Genomic DNA, 19,294 nt, shown 5'->3' on the forward strand with positions numbered 1-19,294 from the left:
GTCTTCTCACTGTGAGTTTATCTGTATTCGTAGAATGAATTCCACCTGTTTTTACCTTCTCATTCAATTACAATTAAAGAACTTCTGTAATAGATAAAATGCTTTAACTTTAATAGTACTTAGGCTGACTAATTCTTTGAATGATAAAATTCTTACTCCTTGAATAAAATTTCTGTGCAAGTTCTTGTTCTATGGCTGATGTCTGATGGAAAAGTTATGCCAGATTATATTTCTTATACTAGTTTTTTGTTGTTGATGTTTTTGTTTTAGTGAGAGGAGGGGAGGCAGAGACAGACTTCCACATGCCCCCCGACCGCAATCCATCCTGCAAGCCCAGTAGGGAGCGATGCTCTGCCCATCTGGGGCTGTTGCTCCATTGCTTGGCAACAGCCACTTTTTTAGCTCCTGAGGCAGAAGGACAGAGCCATCCTCAGTGCCTGAGGCCAACTCACTCAAACCAATAGAGCCATGGCTGCAGGGGAGGGGGGTTGAAGGGAGAGGGGTGCAGACTGGGAATTGAACCGGGACATCCTGCTTTTTATAAGGATCTCCAACCAATAATGTACCCACTTATTTTTAATGTCTTTAAATTTATAACAAAGTAATACTTTCTTTACATGTTTAACTGTAAAAGAGTAGGTGAATTAAAAATGAAAGCTGTCCTTGTGCATTTTGAACATTATAAAAAGTTATAAATTTCATTTTATATTCCAAACATAATGTTGTCCATTTACAGACACACACACAACGTATAAATTAAACCACAGAATCCACAAGAAAGGTACATTTTTTAAGTAAGAAAATCAAGTTAGTGTTATTTCATGATTAGTCACATACAGGATTGTTACAATTTTGTATCCATTAGAACATTGCCATCCTTGTCTTTAACTCTTACTCGACCAAATGTGTATTTTGTTTCTTGATGACCGTTTGCATAGACAGTTTTCACAGTGCCATCTGGATACTCCCGTCTCTTGAACTGCGCAGTGTGCAGTTCTCTCTGTCCGTTAGTAAACTCGATGATTTTGCTGCCATCTCTGTAAATTTAAAATAGAATTTAATTTCCTGTCTTTTTCTCTGCACAAAACCTTCTTTGCAAATTCTTCCAGTGTTCCTGCTGTCGATGAGTAAGCCCAAAGATCACATTAGCACTTACATTTACCCATATAACAGTGTTGTTTTTTTAAAATAAGTTGATGCTTTTACCACAAAATGCACAGGTTTCTTTGTTTTTCTAAATGTACCTGTGTTCTGCCTCTAAAAAACTTAGTCACTGTATTAAAATATGGCTTTCAGTTATTCTTGTCATAAAGTTAAAACCCACCTGAGTGCTTATTTGCATCAGGCTGGAGAAGGGAAAGCATGATCAGACTCAAGGCCAGGTAGGAGCCAAATATGGGAAACATTTAATACCATATTAACTAAGAGTGTTTGTGTGTCTGGGACATCCACACTGGACCCAAAACACAGGGCTGTGAGTGCAGATGAAGCAAAACTGGCCAGGAGTGAGCAGCACCTGGAGAGAGAGAGAGAAATCCATGGAGTTCCTCTTCTTGTTTTTTCTACTTCTGTGGAAAACTTCAAACATTCAAAGTATAATGTACACATAAGATTTCTCTCCAGTTTGAGAACAAAATGCTGTGTATTAAATAAGTACCAGATAAAGTACCAGACACATTGAGGTGAAAACATATCACCGTAAGAAGTTCCTACATTATTTGAATTAGTGTCTCTACTTATTCATTGTGGCCAAGTTTATATCACAGAAGTCAAGTTAATGGGTGCTTAACTATCACTCTAGGACAAGAAGGGTGACAGACCTTCACCATGGTTTGAATTAAAATGGTGACAGAAGATGCTCATCACTGTGGACTGAAGAAGTCACTTGAAGGACACTCAAGGATAAAGAAGGTTGTTGATTTTAAAGGGGGGTCAGGGTGGCCAAAGAGTTCTTACAAGCTAGACAGGAAGGTCAAGAAAATGAAAGCATAAACAAGAGAGAGAGTCCAACTCAAACACAGCGGCCATTGTTCGGTTATCCTTAAAAGTGACAAGGTAGTTTTTCCTTCTGTGTCTCATTCACTATTTTCAAATTTCACCAAGTTTCTAAGTCCTTGCCATTCTCCTTTCCTGCAGTACTCTATAGATTCCTTTCATATCTCAAAGCGAAAGACTGTATTTTAGGACCTGTTTCTCTCAGACTACCAATAGTTCTAACTCCAAAATGCTGAGAACACTCTCAGCTACTCTTTCTTTGCTCACTTCTAAACTCACTGAAATTTTCAGTGATTTGTGCAAACATTTAAGACTTTAAAAATTCAAATAATGAACCATAAAAACTGGAAAACCTAGAAGCAAATTGAACAGGTGTCATACCGTTGTACTCTCACAATGGTGCCGTCTGGGAAAATGCTTTCTTCTTGTCCATCAGCAAATAAATTTTTGACAGTCTGGTCAGGAAATGTGATTTCTTTCCTTCCATCTGGGAAATGTTTTTCTGTTTTAAAAAGGTTACTATAAATATTTTATTTTTAAAGGAAGGGCAGAATTTAATAAGAGGGTGGGGCTAGATTTTACCTATCTGTCCACTTGAGAAGTGCAGGACTTCTAGTCCCTCGGGGTAAGTGGTGTGAGTGGTCTGGGCAGCTGCGTAGTAGTAGATCTGTAAAGACAGAGTCACTGGGGCTTTGCTTCAGAGATGCTTATTCTACGGAGAAAACTGGCCCCGAGGAAACCTACCACTCTCTCATCTGGCATGACCCGCTTCACATCACCATTGAAGAACGTGACAGTGACAGTCTTCCCATCTGCACTCACTTCTTTTTGAGTTCCATTTGGAAACAATATAACACGGCACCCATCCTTATTAACCTTTTCTACCTACAAAAAAGAAAATATCAGTATATAAGATCTCTCCCTGAGACCACATGACAAAAATATCCCTCATTCTCTTTTCTTCCTGATTGCCTACCTTGAAGTTTTTTGTAATAAACGTAAAACACTCTCTCAGGAGAGAAAATGAATAAACACATAATAATCAACTTCAAGTATCAACACATCACCATCCTTCTGTCACTTTCCCCCCAAACAAACCTTTTGATGGAGTTCTTTAAAGCAAACTGCAGACACCACGTATAAACACTTCAACAGATATCTATAATTAAAGGATTTTTATTAACAGAACCAAATCATTCTCACCCCTATCATTCCTTCATCATATCGTAACCATCCAGTTTTCCCTAAATTCACATACAAAAAAGATTTTTACAGTTCATTTTAATCGGGATCAAAACCAGGTCCACACACACTTAGTTGATATGTCTCTTAAATCTCAATTTTTAACAGTCACGTCCTGTTCCCCCTTTTTAATATCAACTGTTGAAGGAACTGTGTCACTGACCATATAAAAAAAACCATGTTCCAGGACTGGCAGATTGCTTTCCCATGATGATATCATCTAACAGCTCTCATAACCCCTATATTTCTTACAAAAACTAGTAGTGAGATCTAGAAGCTTGATCAACTTCCAGTTGAGTTATTCTGACAAAAAGACATTGTAGGTGCTGCTGTGAGCTTCCCATGGCCACCTGTTCAGAAGTTCAGTATGCAGTGCCTCTGGCCACAGGACTGACTGGCTCACACAAATCAGTTCTACCAGGAACCCATCAACCTTTCACCTACGGTTTCAGCAGGGGCTGATGACTGCTGCCTAAATCCTTTCCTTCACTAGAGGCTATGGTCTGACGGGTCCCTATTTTCTCACTCCCTTTCTGTCTCAGCTGGAATTGTCCCACAACAGAAAATCTTTCCTCGTCAACAGTATGTTACCCTAACACAGAGTTTGCACAGGAAAAGTCTATCTACTACTTCCTTTTGACTTGCTCTTTGTCCCTTCTCGTTACTCAAGAATGGACTATGGCCTTCTAATTTCAATTAAAATGGATGAGATTAGGGTACTTGGAAAAATAAGTTTTCTATAAACCCAAGGAAAAATTCCCTGATCACCTCCCCAGTAACAAACCCTATTTATGTCCCTGCCCTTCTCAATTCCCTCTTTGAGCTGGAACACCCAGCAGGCAGCAGCTTTCACGCTCAAAGCCTTCCCTAGGGATGGGGAGACCCTGCAGGCTGACCCAGGGACAGGCACCTGCTCCGGACCCTGTACTCAGGAAGGCTGCGGGCGGCTGGGGGGTAAGGCTTTCCTCACCACGTGAGGCTTGCAGCTGTGTATGGAAGAAAAGGAAAGGTTTGGACAAAGGGACAGTATTCTTCCTTTTGCTGCACCTCTAAACTAGAAATGGAAACTAATGCATGTTGTATATTGAGCATTTTTAGAGGAGTTCAAAGATTCAAGCCAAGGTTATGCCCCAAAGTAGTCACATTCTTAAGCCCCCATTAACAGTCTTAAAGATCAATTATTTTAGAATCTAAGTGTTTCAACTCTATTTTAACCCATGTTTATTTTTTATACTGTTCTCTTTATATATTTCATTCTAACCTTTCCATCAGGATGACTGCTTTCTCCCTGAATTTCTATTTTTTCCTCTTCTTCTTCTTCCTCTTTATATTCAGGATCTGGGAAATCCACTGATACAGGGTGCTCCCTGGGTGAGGCGGTCTGTAAAGACAAGGGGGTATCAGCTGTCCTGAAGGACATATAATAACATTCAGGCCACTAAAATTTAAATTTCCTATATTTCCCCATGTATAAGACGCACCTTTTTCCTGAAAAATTTGGGGTCTCATAACTAGGTGTGTCTTATACAGTGGTTGTAGGGTTTTTTACTTGCATTTCATCCTTTTTTGTGCTTATTTTTGCACTTGTTGAAGATAGTGATTCATCATCAGACACAGATAAGGACAAGCTACTGGATACGAGTTTTGACAGTGATGAGTTGTATAAATTTTATGAATAAAACTTGAATTCAATAACTTTATGTAATACATTTTTTTCAAATTTCAGGCCCCCAAATTAAGGTGCATCTTATACATGGGAGTGTCTTATACATGTGTAAGTACAGTGTATCCATAAAGTCATGGGTGCACTTTTGACCAGTCACAGGATAGCAACAAAAGACGACAGAAATATGAAATCGGCACCAAATAAAAGGAAAACTCTCCCAGTTTCATACCTATTCAGTGCAGTTTGATGTGGGCTCACACACAGATTTTTTAGGGCTCCTTAGGTAGCTATCCTGTATAGCCTCTACAGACTTGTCACTGACTGATGGCCTACCAGAACAGGGTTTCTCCACCAAACTGCCGGTTTCCTTCAACTGCTTATCCCACCCAGTAATGTTATTCCTATGTGGTGGTGCTTCATTATAAACGCACCGATATTCACATTGCACTTTGGTCACGGATTTGAATTTAGCGAGCCACAGAACACACTGAACTTTCCTCTGTACCGTCCACATCTCAACTGGCATGGCCGTGGGCTGCTCTGCTGTATATATGGTATTACGTCATCATCTGCGCATGCACAGATGCTGCCACATCATCCTACAGAACCTGGGAGGATTTTCCTTTTATTTGGTGCAGATTTCACATTTCTATAATTTTTTGTTACTTTGTGACTGGTCAAAAGTGCACCATGACTTTACAGACACACTGTATAGTACTTCCAAAAGACAGTTTCTACTATTATTGTATAGGATCTATGGCTAGTGTTTGGTGTTAAATAGAAATGATATATACAATTCTAAGTAAAAAGCCTCCTTAAAAACTTGATTTTAAACCTGAGTCATCTATAATACATTTGAATATATAAAAATATAAAGATATTTACTTGTTCTGTATTCGAACTGCATAAGTCACAAGAAGGCACAGATGGGGATCTCTGAGATGGATTGCCTGTTAGAATATAATTGTCAGAGTTAGTTTTTTGTTTTTTAAAGTGACAGGAGGGGAGATAGACAGACCAGGATCAACCTGGCAACCTCAGTCTGGAGTTGATGCTCGTATCAACCAAGCTATCCAAGGTGCCCCGGGCCAAATCTTGAACCAATCAAGCCACTGGCTGTGGGAGTGGAAGAGAAAGAGAAGGGGAAGGGGAAGAGGAAGCAAAGCAGATGGTCGCTTCTTATGTGTGCCCTGACTGGGGATTGAACCGGAACTTCCACATGCTGGCTGACAATCTACCCATTGAGCAAACAGTCAGGGCCAGAGTTAGTATTAATATTTAACTGAAAGTTTTAGAGGGGTGAACATACAATACAGAGTTCAGAGATGTGTTGTAAAATTGTGCACCTAAAACCAGTGTAATTATGTTAATCAGGGTCACCCTAATAAATTGAATAAAAAGAAAAAAAGCTGAGGAATAAAATCAAGTAATTAATCCAACGGTCTTTCTTTAAAAAAAAAAGAAACATTGAAACTAACACTATGGTCAGAGTAAAAATGGCAGTGAGAGATAACCTTGATGTTGAAATTTCAACAAACTGAGTAGCTATAAAAAGGAAAAGAACCCAAGCTGGCCTCACAGGCTTGCCTGAAAAGATCTGCATGTGGAATCAACTAAAGGCAGAAGGGTGGACAAGGGTGGCAGAAGATAAGACGCACTTGCAGTCAGGATGCAGAGAGGAGAGAAACCTGGACTGCCTAGGATTTGTCTGCCAGATCTCTGGGGATGAGAGAACCTCAGTGACTGGGTTTTCTGCCAGTAGGAGCAGAGAGTTTGAGGTCCAGTTGAGGAGATACAGCTGCGACAGAACAAGGGGTCATGATCAGTGTTTCTGCAGTCAGCCGGCAAGCTCACACTTGGCACAGAGACAGAGAAAAACAAAGTGCAGCCCCCCCCAGACTCCATATCCTCATGTGGTATGGATACTGGCAAAGACATAACCAACAGCTAGTTAGTTCTACAGGGCCACTCTTTCCCCTGTTGAGATGTGGGAAGGATTGCCCAGAGAAATAAGATCACCTTGCTAAAGCAGTAAAGACCCACTCAGCACAACTGCAGCGCTACCTCCATCATTGCAACAGCAACATCTCAGCGGAGGTCAGCCTGGGAATTTCACAGAGCTAAATCTTGTAATCCACTGCTACCTACTGGAAGAAAAGAAAAAACCTCTTGGAAGTGAAAAATGATTTTTCCTTTGAAATTTGTGTTTTAATTTTTTTACTTTATTTTTTTGTGTTGTTTTGTTTTTGATTATTTAGGGAGGGTTCTTTGTTTTTTGAGGTTTTTCTCTTTTTATTATTTTTTTTCTATTCTTTTTAAAAATATTTTTGTAGGTGTTCTTAGTTTGATTTCTTAACACTATCACTCTCAAATGCAATCAAGGCAGAAGAAAACTAACATGATGGCTATCCAAGAGACACAGAGCAGAAAGAAAATGAAAAATCTGCAGAAAGCAATCTCAACCACATGGGAACCTTGGAATTAAATGAGCGACTTCAAAGTTGAAGTTCTGAAAAATATTCAATGAGATATGAGAAAACATGGATAGGCAATTTAATGAACTCAGAAAAAAATTAATGAACAAAAATGAATACTTCATCAAAGAGAATGAACTTTAAAAACAGAGATGAAGAACTCAATATATGAATTGAAAAATGAGTTAGGAAGTTTAGCTAATAAAACAGACCAGATCAAGGAGAGAATCACTGACATCGAAGAGTCTACTAGAGATGCTACAGAGATAAGACAGACTCACAAATTTACTGTTTTTAACTTTTTAAAAATTCATTTCAGCAAGATAGAAAGGGAAGGAGAGAGAGAGAAAAAGAAAGAGAGACAGGCACATCAAGCTGTTCCTGTATGTGCCCTGATGGGATCAAACCAGCAACCTCTTCAGGATGACAATGCTCTACTCTAACCAACTGAGCTATTTGGACAGGTCAAGAGAGATTCACCAATATTTTAAAAAAGAGAGCACTAAGAGAATTGTCTGACTCCATCAGAAAGAGCACTATAAGAATAATGGGTATATCCGAACAAGATGAGAGGGAGAAGGGAATGGAGAGCCTATTCAAACAAGTAATTGATGAGAAACTCACAAGGCTATGGAAAGAGTTAGATTCTTGAATCCAAGAAGCAAACAGAACACCTAGTTACCTAAACCCAGACATATCTTCTCCAAGGCACATTGTCATAAAAATGTCAAAAATCAATGACAAAGAAAGAATCCTCAAGGCAGCTAGCCAGAAGAGAGTGGACACAAACATTCAAAGTACTAAAAGAGAAGAATCACCAACAAAAAATTCTGTATCCATCAGAGTTGTCCCTCAAATATGAAGGAGAAATAACTCCTCCAGACAGACAGAAGCTGAGGGCATTTATCACCAGAAAATCCCCACTGCAGGAAAATACTCAAGTGGGTTATTCTACCTGATACAAAGAACAAAACAGCATAAAACTAGAAGCAAAAGCTCCAACAAGGTTAAAATATAAACAACAATGCCTGACCTGTGGTGGCGCAGTGGATAAAGTGTCGACCTGGAAACACTGAGGTCGCTGGTTCAAAACCCTGGGCTTGCCTGGTCAAGGCACATATGGGAGTTGATGCTTCCTGCTCCTCCCCCTTCTCTCTCTCTGTCTCTGTCTCTCTCTCTCTCCTCTCTAAAATGAATAAATAAAAAATAAAAAATATTTAAAAAATATATATATATAAACAACAATGACATAAAAGGGGAGAGGATAAAACTCTGAAGTAGCAAAGGAGAATGGAGTTCAGAAGCACTCATAAGACAAAGGACTCAAATATAAAACTTTTTTTCTCAACAACTTAATGGTAACCACTCATGAAAAAAACAAAACTGAAACACATTATGTAAAAAAGAATAGAGGGAAGAAGCATGGAATACCACCAAACAAAAAACAACGGACTGAAACACAAAAGAACCAAAATAGACACAGAGCTGCTAGAAAACAAAACATAAAATGGCTATAGGAAATCCTCAAGTGTCAGTAACTACCCTAAATGTACCAATAAATACACTAAACTCACCAATAAAGAGGCACAGAGTAGCAGATTGGATCAAAAACCAAAACCCAGCTATATGTTGCCTTCAGTGGACATATCTAAGCTGCAGGGACAAAAGTAGACTCAAAGTGAAAGGTTGGAAACAATTCTCCAAGCAAATAATACCTAAAGCAGGCATGGCCGTACTAATATCTGACAGTGCTGACTTCAAGACAGCAAAGGTAACAAGAGACAAAGATGGCCTGACCAGGTGGTGGCGCAGTGGACAGAGAGTCAGACTGGGATGCGGAAGACCCAGGTTCAAGACCCCGAGGTCTCCAACTTGAGCACAGGCTCATCTGGTTGGAGCAAAAGCTCATTGGCTTGAGCCCAAGGTCGCTGGGTTGAGCCCAAGGAGCAAGGGGTTACTTGGTCTGCTGAATGCCCGCGATCAAGGCACATATGAGAAAGCAATCAATGAACAGCTAAGGTGTTGCAACATGCAATGAAAAACTAATGATTGATGCTTCTCATCTCTCTGTTCCTGTCTGTCTGTCCCTGTCTATCCCTCTCCCTGACTCTCTGTCTCTGTAAAAACAAAAAAAGAGACAAAGATGGACATTTCATAATGATAAAGGAGACACTATCTCAAGAACACATCACGCTTCTTAATATCTGTCCACCAAATCAGAGAGCACCAAAAAGAAGGATGCTGTCCCTGCAAGGCCTTTAAATGACCCTTGGCGTGGGACTCAGGCGCCTGCACCTGGAGGGGCCCACACCTGACCCACAGGGAAGCTCGAATGATGGGACCCCAGTCAGTGAATCCCCCCAGAGCCCAATCTCTGGGCCCGGGCCTCAGCCTTCTCAGACCCCTGGGGAGTAGGGCGGTCACCTGCCAAGCCCAACACCAATGGCACCACAGTGGTCGGGGATCACACAAAGCCTGATGAGTTTTCTTTCTTTTTTTTTTTTTTTAAATACTTTATTTCAATCTTTATTTTTAATTGATTGATTTTTTAAAATTATTTTATTTTATTTTATTTATTCATTTTAGAGAGGAGAGAGAGAGGGAGAGAGACAGAGAGAGAGAGGAGAGAGAGACATGGGGGAGGAGCTGGAAGCATCAACTCCCATATGTGCCTTGACCAGGCAAGCCCAGGGTTTCGAACCGGTGACCTCAGCATTTCCAGGTCGACGTTTTATCCACTGTGCCACCACAGGTCAGGCCTGATGAGTTTTCTGACTGTAACCAACTGTGCATGGCCCTGCTGACCATGGGAGCACCACAGGGGAGCTGCAGCTGCTTGCTGGGAAGGTACCTGCCTGACGCTCCAGGGCACTCGATATAAGCAGGGTCACACAACCAGAGTCATGCAAGCAGGGTCCAGGGCTCTCTGGCCAATGCTGTGGAGACGCCCCTAGCCTGTGGCTGCCCTGACCCCACACTGCCCACACAGAAGACACCAGAGTCATTTCTAGGGACTAATGCAGCTCTTGTTGGCCTGGGCTCTGCTAACTTGGCTGGACCCCACACTGCCAGGAGCCAAGGCCTCCAACCCCTTCCTGCTCGGGGTAGGTAGCCTTGGCCACTGGCTTCTCTGTCACCAATGTTTTCCATCCCACAACCCCTGCTACACTCAACTGGAAAGAGCTCCAGCTCAGCTCTGGGCCTCTGGGCCCGGGGTGCCACCAACATACATCTCTCCCCTGGGCAGGGGCCCAGGCTTGCTCCTGTTGATGTCCCCAGGCCCTCTGGCACCCAACACTAACCCCCTTACTCTTATCAGCCAGGGGCGAGGGCGCTTGGCCTGCCGGTTCCCCTCTGCTCCCAGGGACAGCAGTGTTGTGAGTGCACGTGAAGTGGGCCCCAGCACTCTCCCTCCTGGGGCCACTCACACTGCACCTCTTCCCACCTCCCCCACGGCCTCCCAAGGAGAAACTGGATGTGGGGGAGGGGAGGCTGCCCGCCAGAGGAGGAGCCTTCCTGGGCATTAGAAAGGAAGGGACAGCTGTGCCCTGTGCCCCAGTACCCCTCCTCCGACTTCTAGCCCCTCAATCAATGTTGGAGCTTCCTCCATCCCACACACCCTCGGTGAATCCTTTTTGATGATTTTGGCAACTTCAGGAATAAATGGTGATTCTCATGGGCATGCCCAAAATAAATAAAAGCAAAAAGATCGTACAAGTTCTTACCTTGTGTGGGCAAATTATTTTTCTTGTATTTTTCTATGTGGGTTCCTGAAGAATTTTGAATCTTTTGAATTCGAACTAATAAATTCTATAGTAGGAGGTAATTAAATATAAAATTAGTGGTAGTCTACCTATTAGTATATAGAATGAAACTAACAGAACTCAGCTTGCAATTAGAATGTTTTAAGTTTGTTCATTTAAGTTTTTTTTCATTTATCACTATAGATTAGTAAATAACATACACACTCTCTCTGTCTCTTCTCTCTCTACCTCTGGAAATAGATTCATTCCTCAAGGTAAGGGCATAACCGACAATGTAAAAAGTCTTCTGTGACTATGACCAGATTACCCAGAGGAGAGGGCAGAAACTCACGGTCACCATCAGCAAAACCCCTTTCTTTGGTCTCTCCGGTGAATGCTTCCCCTCAACATTTTGCCCTAACTAAGCCCTAGCTCCTACTGGGAAGACTGTCCACCAATGTCCCTTGCAAGGATGGAGGTTTCTCACCCTTAGAGTTCACTACCCTACATTTAGAGATAGGGCATATTATGTCCTCCTTGCTCCCCATCACTGCTTCCGAGTAAATTTTTCTCTCCTTCCTACCCACCCTACCCAGCTCTGAGTCTCACGGCCTGTACTCACCCACCATGTACCCCTCCTTGCCAGATGATACTCCAATGCCATAGCTTCGGCTTCCTGACCTACTCTCCCTCCAATCTCAAATTCTAGAGCTAGTCGTTATCATACTGCAACTATCAATAACTGTTCCATTTCAAAACGTTTAAATCCAGAATGTGAGGTTCTACAAAATAATGAGCCTGCTCTATTCAAAAAGCCAGTGGCATGTAGTGCAAGTAATTAGGAATAAGATGCCATGATTTCTGCGATTACCTTCAAATGGTCCAGCAAAATACATACACTCAATAGACAAAATGTTAATGGTTCAATCTAGGCAAGTATTCCCATGTTCATCAGACTTCTTTTAAATGCCTCTGTCTGAGAAGCTTCTGTAATAAAATGTTTGAGGAGGTGGGGAGGATTCCACTTTCTGACTGCCATACCTTACCCTTCAACTCATTCCTCTGACACCCTAACTCCAGCAATGCTTATAGCATACAGGGTCCAAGTCATTGATCCCTGTGATCTATGTCCTGATCAACCTTGCAGGTTATGCCCTTCTTAAACAGGTTAAGTTCATAGGTCACTGACCCTGTCAACTTCCAAGACCTTCTCTCTCTTTGTGGTATTCCCCACCGATGACCACACCTCTCCTAAAACAATCTGTCAACCAACCGACACCCAAAAAGCCAAACAAGAACAAAATAATGTAAATAATGTTAAGCCATTCTTACTGAAAGTAATGCTCTTTGACCTCCCTGGGCCCTCAACACAGCCCAGGACTCAGACTACACTTCCCAGTCGCTTGGTTTTCCTCTCTCAGACAACCATTTCACACTTGCGCCCATGTTCTCTATCCCCATTCTCAGCCAAGGGCTGTGCTTCCTGCTTTCCTGAGAAAGTGAAAGTGTCGAGGGGTTGGGGACCTTCCTACCAAGTGGTACCACACACCTAGCTCTCAGCCATGGTCCAGACCTCAGACCTGTTGTTGGACTCAAACTGCTCATGCCCTGGACAAGGCCAGCCCTCTATTCATTCCCTAAATCCCACCTCCCCTCACTTATGAACAATTATTCAACAACTCTCCTCTCCCCCTTTCTCCTGGACCATTTTCCTCTCTACTGAACCAATTCTACCAATATACTATCACTTGTTAATTTTGCATCTCAAAAACAAAAAGAGCCCTGGCCGGTTGGCTCAGCGGTAGAGCGTCGGCCTAGCGTGCGGAGGACCCGGGTTCGATTCCCGGCCAGGGCACATAGGAGAAGCGCCCATTTGCTTCTCCACCCCTCCGCCGCACCTTCCTCTCTGTCTCTCTCTTCCCCTCCCGCAGCCAAGGCTCCATTGGAGCAAAGATGGCCCGGGCGCTGGGGATGGCTCTGTGGCCTCTGCCCCAGGCGCTAGAGTGGCTCTGGTCGCAACATGGCGACACCCAGGAGGGTCGCAACATGGCGACGCCCAGGATGGGCAGAGCATCGCCCCCTGGTGGGCAGAGCGTCGCCCCTGGTGGGCGTGCCGGGTGGATCCCGGTCGGGCGCATGCGGGAGTCTGTCTGACTGTCTCTCCCTGTTTCCAGCTTCAGAAAAATGCAAAAAAAAAAACAAAAAAACAAAAAGAACTTCAACAGCCATTCTCCCTTCCCTTTACGTTTACAGCAAAACTTTTCCACACAGCTCTCATATTCTGTCTGAAACTTCTCCCCATTCTCTCTTATCCAGCTGGGCTTTTATCTTGGACATGTCTCTACTTGGTAAATCCAATAACCAACTGCAGTCCTCGACTGACTTAGCAGCAGCCTTTCATGCTGTTGGCCACACTCTGCTCCTTGAGGTCCTTTCGCAACGTGGCGCTCGGGACTCCACGCTGGTCTCCATTCCTTCCTACTCCCTGGTTGTTTGTTCCTGCCCCCCAGCTTCTCACACTCTGGCTCAGTAGCTGGACCTCTTCACTTATAGCCTCGGTCAAATCTCCCACCCCAAGGCATCGCCACACATTCTGATGACCCAAAACTTCCAGCTCCGACCTGATTTCTCCTGATATATGCATAACTGCCCAGTGAACATCTCCACCTGATGTCAAGGCATTTCAAGTACACCTTGTCTGCACCTGAGCTCCTAAGGCCCATGGTCCCGAGCAATATGTGGTGTCTTCTTGTGGACTCTCATAACAAATGGAAACTCTCATATTAAGCAAAAAAACCTGCACTAAACTGGGAAGCCATTCCTGACTCCTTTCTTGCTGTCACACTCCCTATCTAGTTCATCAGTAAGTCCCCCTTACTTCTCACCTCTCAATGCCACTCCCCCAATCTAAGCCACTATCATCTGTGGTCTGAATTACTGAAACAATACCCCCTGGTGTTTCTGAATGGGCCTATACTACCTCTCAAGTCTATTATTTTTCTCTTTTAAGTTGATTTTAGCGAGAGAGGAAGGGAGGGAGAGAGAGATCTATTCCTGTTATGTGCCCTGACCAGGGTTCGAACCAGCAACCTCTGTCCTTCAGATGACCCTCTAACCAACTGAGCTATCCGGCCAGGCCTCAAATCTATTCTAAAGTCTACAGAAGAGAGAGTAAGTTCAGCAAAACAAAGGATTAGGCCAACCCAAGGGCTCCCCATTGCATTCAGAAAAAAAGCCCAATCGCTCACAGAAACTATTAAAGCCTTAAGAAATCTGCACCCTTTGTCGTATCTCTGATTTTATCTCCTACAGCAGTGGTACCCAACTTTTTTGGGCCATGGACCGGTTTAATGTCAGAAAATACTTTCACGGACCAGCCTCTAGGGTGGGAGGGATAAATCTATCACGTGACTGAGACAAGTGTCAAGAGTGAGTCTTAGACGGATGTAACAGAGGGAATCTGGTCATTTTTAAAAAATAAAACATCGTTCAGACTTAAATATAAATAAAACAGAAATAATGTAAGTTATTTATTCTTTCTCTGCAGGCCAGTACCAAATGGCCCACGGACCAGTACCGGTCCACAGCCCGGGGATTGGGGACCACTGTCCTACAGCACTCCCCACTCACTCTGCTCCAGCTTTATAGTAAGTCCTACCTGGTAAGTTCTGCAGCCTTAAGTGAAATGATGTATGATAAGAGCAATTTTATCAGGCTAATTGACATAAGTTCCTACAGCATCAACTTTATAACAAAATTATACTATCTGAGGATCTGCTGTACCAGTCCCTGACCTTGTTCAGCCTCAGGCCTTCCAAGCAGACAGCCTCTAGGCCCAGGGCTCCTGTGCCCACTCTGCTCCTCACCCAGGTCTCGCCTGGCTTAGCTCTCTTCTTCAGCTGTTATTCAAATGTCACTTGCTCAGTTAAGGCCTTCCCTGGACATCCTACCTAAAACTACAACACCCCACTTTCCCCCTCCTTGCTGTTTCTTAGTTTCCACCACTGTGTCACACACCATAAACTTTATTTACTTATCTTATTTATAGTCTTTCTCCCATCACTGGAATATTAAGTTCTAAGAGGCTAAGGGCATTTCCAGGTTTTGTTTATTGCTTTATCTGCAGTGCCTAAAAGCAGTGCCTGGCTAATCCGAGTTGTAATCAGAGGTGAATGAAACACCAATTACTTAATTCAGATGGGTCACACACACGACTCTCTGCAAACACTTCCCTTAGCCTGTTTTAACTGAGATTGTCTGCCTGTTGTTTATAGTAATCCCTGTATAAGAATATAGAGATGCATTTGAAAACTTTTTGTATAGCAATACTCAAAAAATGTTTTTAATTGCGATAAAATATATAAAACAACATTTACCATCTTAACCAGGTTAAAGTGCACAAATCAGTAGTATTAAGTACATTCATACTGTCATGCAAACATCACCACCAGTCATCCACAGAACTCTTCTTCAACTTGCAAAACAGCAACTCTATCCCCATTAAACACTAGCCTCTCATTCTCCCCTCCCCGCAGCCCTAGCAACCGCCCTCTACCTTCTGTCTCTACAAATCTGACTGCTCAAATATTTAACATCTCCCCATAAGTCGACAAAGCCACTGGTCTCCACACCTACCGTGGCCCCCTCGTTCTTCACAGTGGTCCCACAGGGACCCATCTTGGTGCTGCCCTCAGCGGCTTCCACTTTCTTCCAAGCATCGAGTCGGAATCTTTCCATCACTTTTATTTCGTCCCGGAGGTCTGTGTTCTCTCTGATCAACATTTCTATCTGGCTTCTAAGACGGCCATGTGTACTTGACCATTTTGCTTCCTTTCGTTTCAAATCTTCCTGTAAATCTGCTACCTGCTGTTTCAAAGCCTGCCCTCCCACCAAAAAAAAAAAAAAAATTACTAGAATTAAAACAATGCAATAGGAGGAGACAGAACAGCTAGCCTAGCACAGCGAACCAAAAAGGGAAGGCTCAGTCACATTTCGATAACAATGGGATTTTCAGAAAAGGGAATAGAGCTTCAGGTGAGAGTCTCCCTTCATACCATTAGCAAAACTAACTCCAAGAATCAGGAGCAGGAGGCAGACACCACTTAGGAGTTCACTGAAATAACATGGTCATGAGATAATAAAGGTTTAAACTAAGATATTAATTGAAATAGAAGAGATAAATGGGGGATATCTATGAAGAAAAAAATCAATAGGAATTACTTAACTAAAGGAAGAAAAGCTGATGCCTGACCAGGCATAGCGCAGTGGATAGAGCATTGACTGGGATGCAGAGGACCCAGGTTTGAAACCCTGAGGTCACCGGCTTGAGCACAGGCACATCTGGTTTGAGCACAGCTCACCAGCTTGAGCCCAAGGTTGCTGGCTTGAGTAAAGGGTCACTTGGTCTGCTGTAGCCCCCCCCCCCGTCAAGGCACATATGAGAAAGCAATCAACGAACAACTAAGGTGCCGCAACGAAGAATGTATGCTTCTCATCTCTCTCCCTTCCTGTCTGTCCCTGTCTCTGTCTCTCTCTGTCTCCGTCATACACACACACACACACACACACACACACACACACACACACAATGGAAGAAGAGATGAGGTAAAGGGAAGGATAAATGATTCAAAGTCAAAACAATCAGCCCTGAAAACTGACTCTATTGAGAATTTATAAGAAACAGGTTTTAGGAAAATGATTTAAAAAAAATTTATTTTATTTTTTGTGACAGAGACAGAAAGAGACAGAGAGAGGGACAGATAGGGGCAGACAGACAGGATGGGAGATCCTGGAAATGTCTAGAAGCAATCTGCAACCATACAAGAGAAATAAAGATCGATGTCCTAACTAAGGCGAGATGGTCAGCCAGCTCCACGCATATATACATGCAAGTCCTGGGGAGTGACGGGAAGCTGAGGAAAGGAGTGGAGACCAGAGCAGGAAGCATTCCCACCCCCTGCCTGAGAGCCCATTCAGCTATGAGACTGAAGGCAAAGAGAATCCTGACCGCCTCATTAACACGCACAGATGACCTGACATCCATCAATGCTCCCGTAAACCTCACAAAGGACAACTAAGTACTGCTCCAGTGAATACATGAATGATAAGAGAGTGAAATGCCTTATTGCTGACATGGAGAAAGTTATAGTGGTCTCAATAGAAGGTCAAACCTGCCACAACATTCCCTTAAGAGAGAGCCTAATCCACAGCAAGACTCTGTCTTCAATCCTGTGAAGTCTGAGAGAGGGGAGGAAGCTGCAGAAGAAAAGTTTGAAACTAGCAGAAGTGGGTTCATGAGGTTTAAGAAAAGAAGCCCTCTTCAAAACATAAAAGTACAAGGTGAAGCAGCAAGTTATCCAGAAGGCACAGCTACAATAATTTACGAAAAGTGATTACACTCAACAACAGATTTTCAATGTAGGCAAAACATTCTTATAGTGGAAGAAGATGCCATCTAGTACTTCTATAGCTAAAGGGGAGAAGTCAATGCTTGGCTTCAAAGCTTCCAAGGACAGGCTGACTCTGCTGTTAGGGGCTAAGGCAGCCAGTGACTTTAAATTGAAGCCAACGCCCATTTACCGTTCCAAAAATCCCAGAGCCCTTAAGAATTATGCTAAATCTACTTACTTTGCCTGTGCTCTATAAACGGAACAGCAGAACCTGAGTGACAGCACAACTGTTGAAAACATAGTTTACTGAATATTTTAAGCCTATTGTTGAGACCACTGCTCACAAAAATATTCCTGCCTTGGCCAGCTGGCTCAGTGCTAGAGCATTAGCCTGACGTGTGGATGTCCTGGGTTCGATTCCTAGTCAGGACACACAGGAGAGGCGCTCATCTGCTTCTCCACCCCCTCCACCCCCTCTTCCCCTCCTGCAGCCATGGCTCAATTGGAAAGAGTTGGCCCCAGGCACTGAGGAAAGCTCCATGGCCTCCACGCTAAGAGGAGCTTGGTTGCTGAGCAATGGAGCAACACCCCAGGTGGGCAGAGCATCACCCCCTAGTGAGCTTGTCAGGTGGATCCCAGTGGGGGGTGCATGCAGGAGTCTGTCTCTCTGCCTCCCCTCCTCTCACTGAATAAAAAAAAAATTCCTTTCACAATATTACTGCTCGTTGTCATGCACTTGGTCACCCAAGGGCTCAGAGATGTACAACGGGGGGAGTAATGCTGTTTTCACACCTACTAACACAACATTCATTCTGCAGCCCATGGATCAATGATTTAAGAAGTTGTTTCCATAAGGCTATAGCAGCCATAGACAGTGGTTCCACTGATGTATCTAAGTAAACTAAATTGAAAACCTTCTGGGAAGGATCTACCATTCAAGATGTCATTAAGAACATTTGTGATTCATGGGAAGAGGTCAAAATATTAACAATCACAGTAGCTGGAAAGAAGTTGATTCTAACCCTCATGGATGACTTTGAGGGGTTCCAGACTTCTATGGAGGAAGTAATTGCAGGGGTGGAATAGCAAGAGAACTAGGGTTAGAAGTGGAGCCACTGAAGATGTGACTGAATTGCTGCACTCTCATGCTAAGGGTTGCTTCTTAAGGATGAGCAAAGTTTCTTGATGTGGAATCTACTCTCAGTGAAGAAGCTGTGAAGATGTTAAAATGACAAGGGATTTAGAATATTACATCAACTTAGTTAATAAAGCAGTTGCAGAGTTTGAGAAAACTGACTCCAATTTTGAAAGAAGTTCTACTGGGGGTAAAATGCTATCAAAGAGCATACAGCATAGCATGCTACAGAGAAATCACTGTGAAAGGCAGAATCAATCAACACAGCAAACCTCACTATTGTCCTATTTTTGCCACACCAACCCTGGTCTTCAGCAACTAACACCCTGATCAGTCAGCAGCCATAAGCACTGAGGCAAGAACCTCATCAGCAAAAAGATAACAACTTGCTGAAGGCTGGTTGGCACTTTTTAGCAATAAAGTACCAAAATATTCATGTAACTAATATTTGCTTTATTGAGGTGACCTGGAACAGAACCCACATTATCTCTGAGTATGCCTGTACCATCTCTTTAATAATTTTATTATTATTTTTTTTTAGCAAGAGAGATAGAGAAACAGACAGACAGACAGGAAGGAGAAAGAGATAAGAAGCATCAACTTGTAGTTGCAGCACCTTAGTTGTTCATTGATTGCTTCTCATACTGTTC

At 43.0% G+C, this 19,294-nt stretch overlaps 1 protein-coding gene across 1 annotated transcript in view; it reads right to left on the minus strand.

The window, feature by feature from the left end:
• Positions 1-343: 343 nt before the first annotated feature.
• The window catches only part of CENPJ (centromere protein J), a 65,683-nt gene continuing 46,732 nt past the window's right edge, over positions 344-19,294 (minus strand). The window contains exons 10-17 of the mRNA XM_066258269.1: positions 15,756-15,998; positions 11,103-11,187; positions 5,789-5,853; positions 4,499-4,618; positions 2,740-2,880; positions 2,578-2,662; positions 2,377-2,497; positions 344-1,037 (exon numbers count right to left, since the gene is read on the minus strand). Coding sequence (XP_066114366.1) covers positions 845-1,037; positions 2,377-2,497; positions 2,578-2,662; positions 2,740-2,880; positions 4,499-4,618; positions 5,789-5,853; positions 11,103-11,187; positions 15,756-15,998 — 1,053 coding nt within the window. The 3' untranslated portion in view covers positions 344-844. The remainder of the gene's footprint in view (positions 1,038-2,376; positions 2,498-2,577; positions 2,663-2,739; positions 2,881-4,498; positions 4,619-5,788; positions 5,854-11,102; positions 11,188-15,755; positions 15,999-19,294) is intronic.

The sequence above is a fragment of the Saccopteryx bilineata genome, chromosome 2 (genome assembly GCF_036850765.1).
Source record: "Saccopteryx bilineata isolate mSacBil1 chromosome 2, mSacBil1_pri_phased_curated, whole genome shotgun sequence".
Taxonomy (NCBI): Eukaryota; Metazoa; Chordata; class Mammalia; order Chiroptera; family Emballonuridae; genus Saccopteryx; species Saccopteryx bilineata.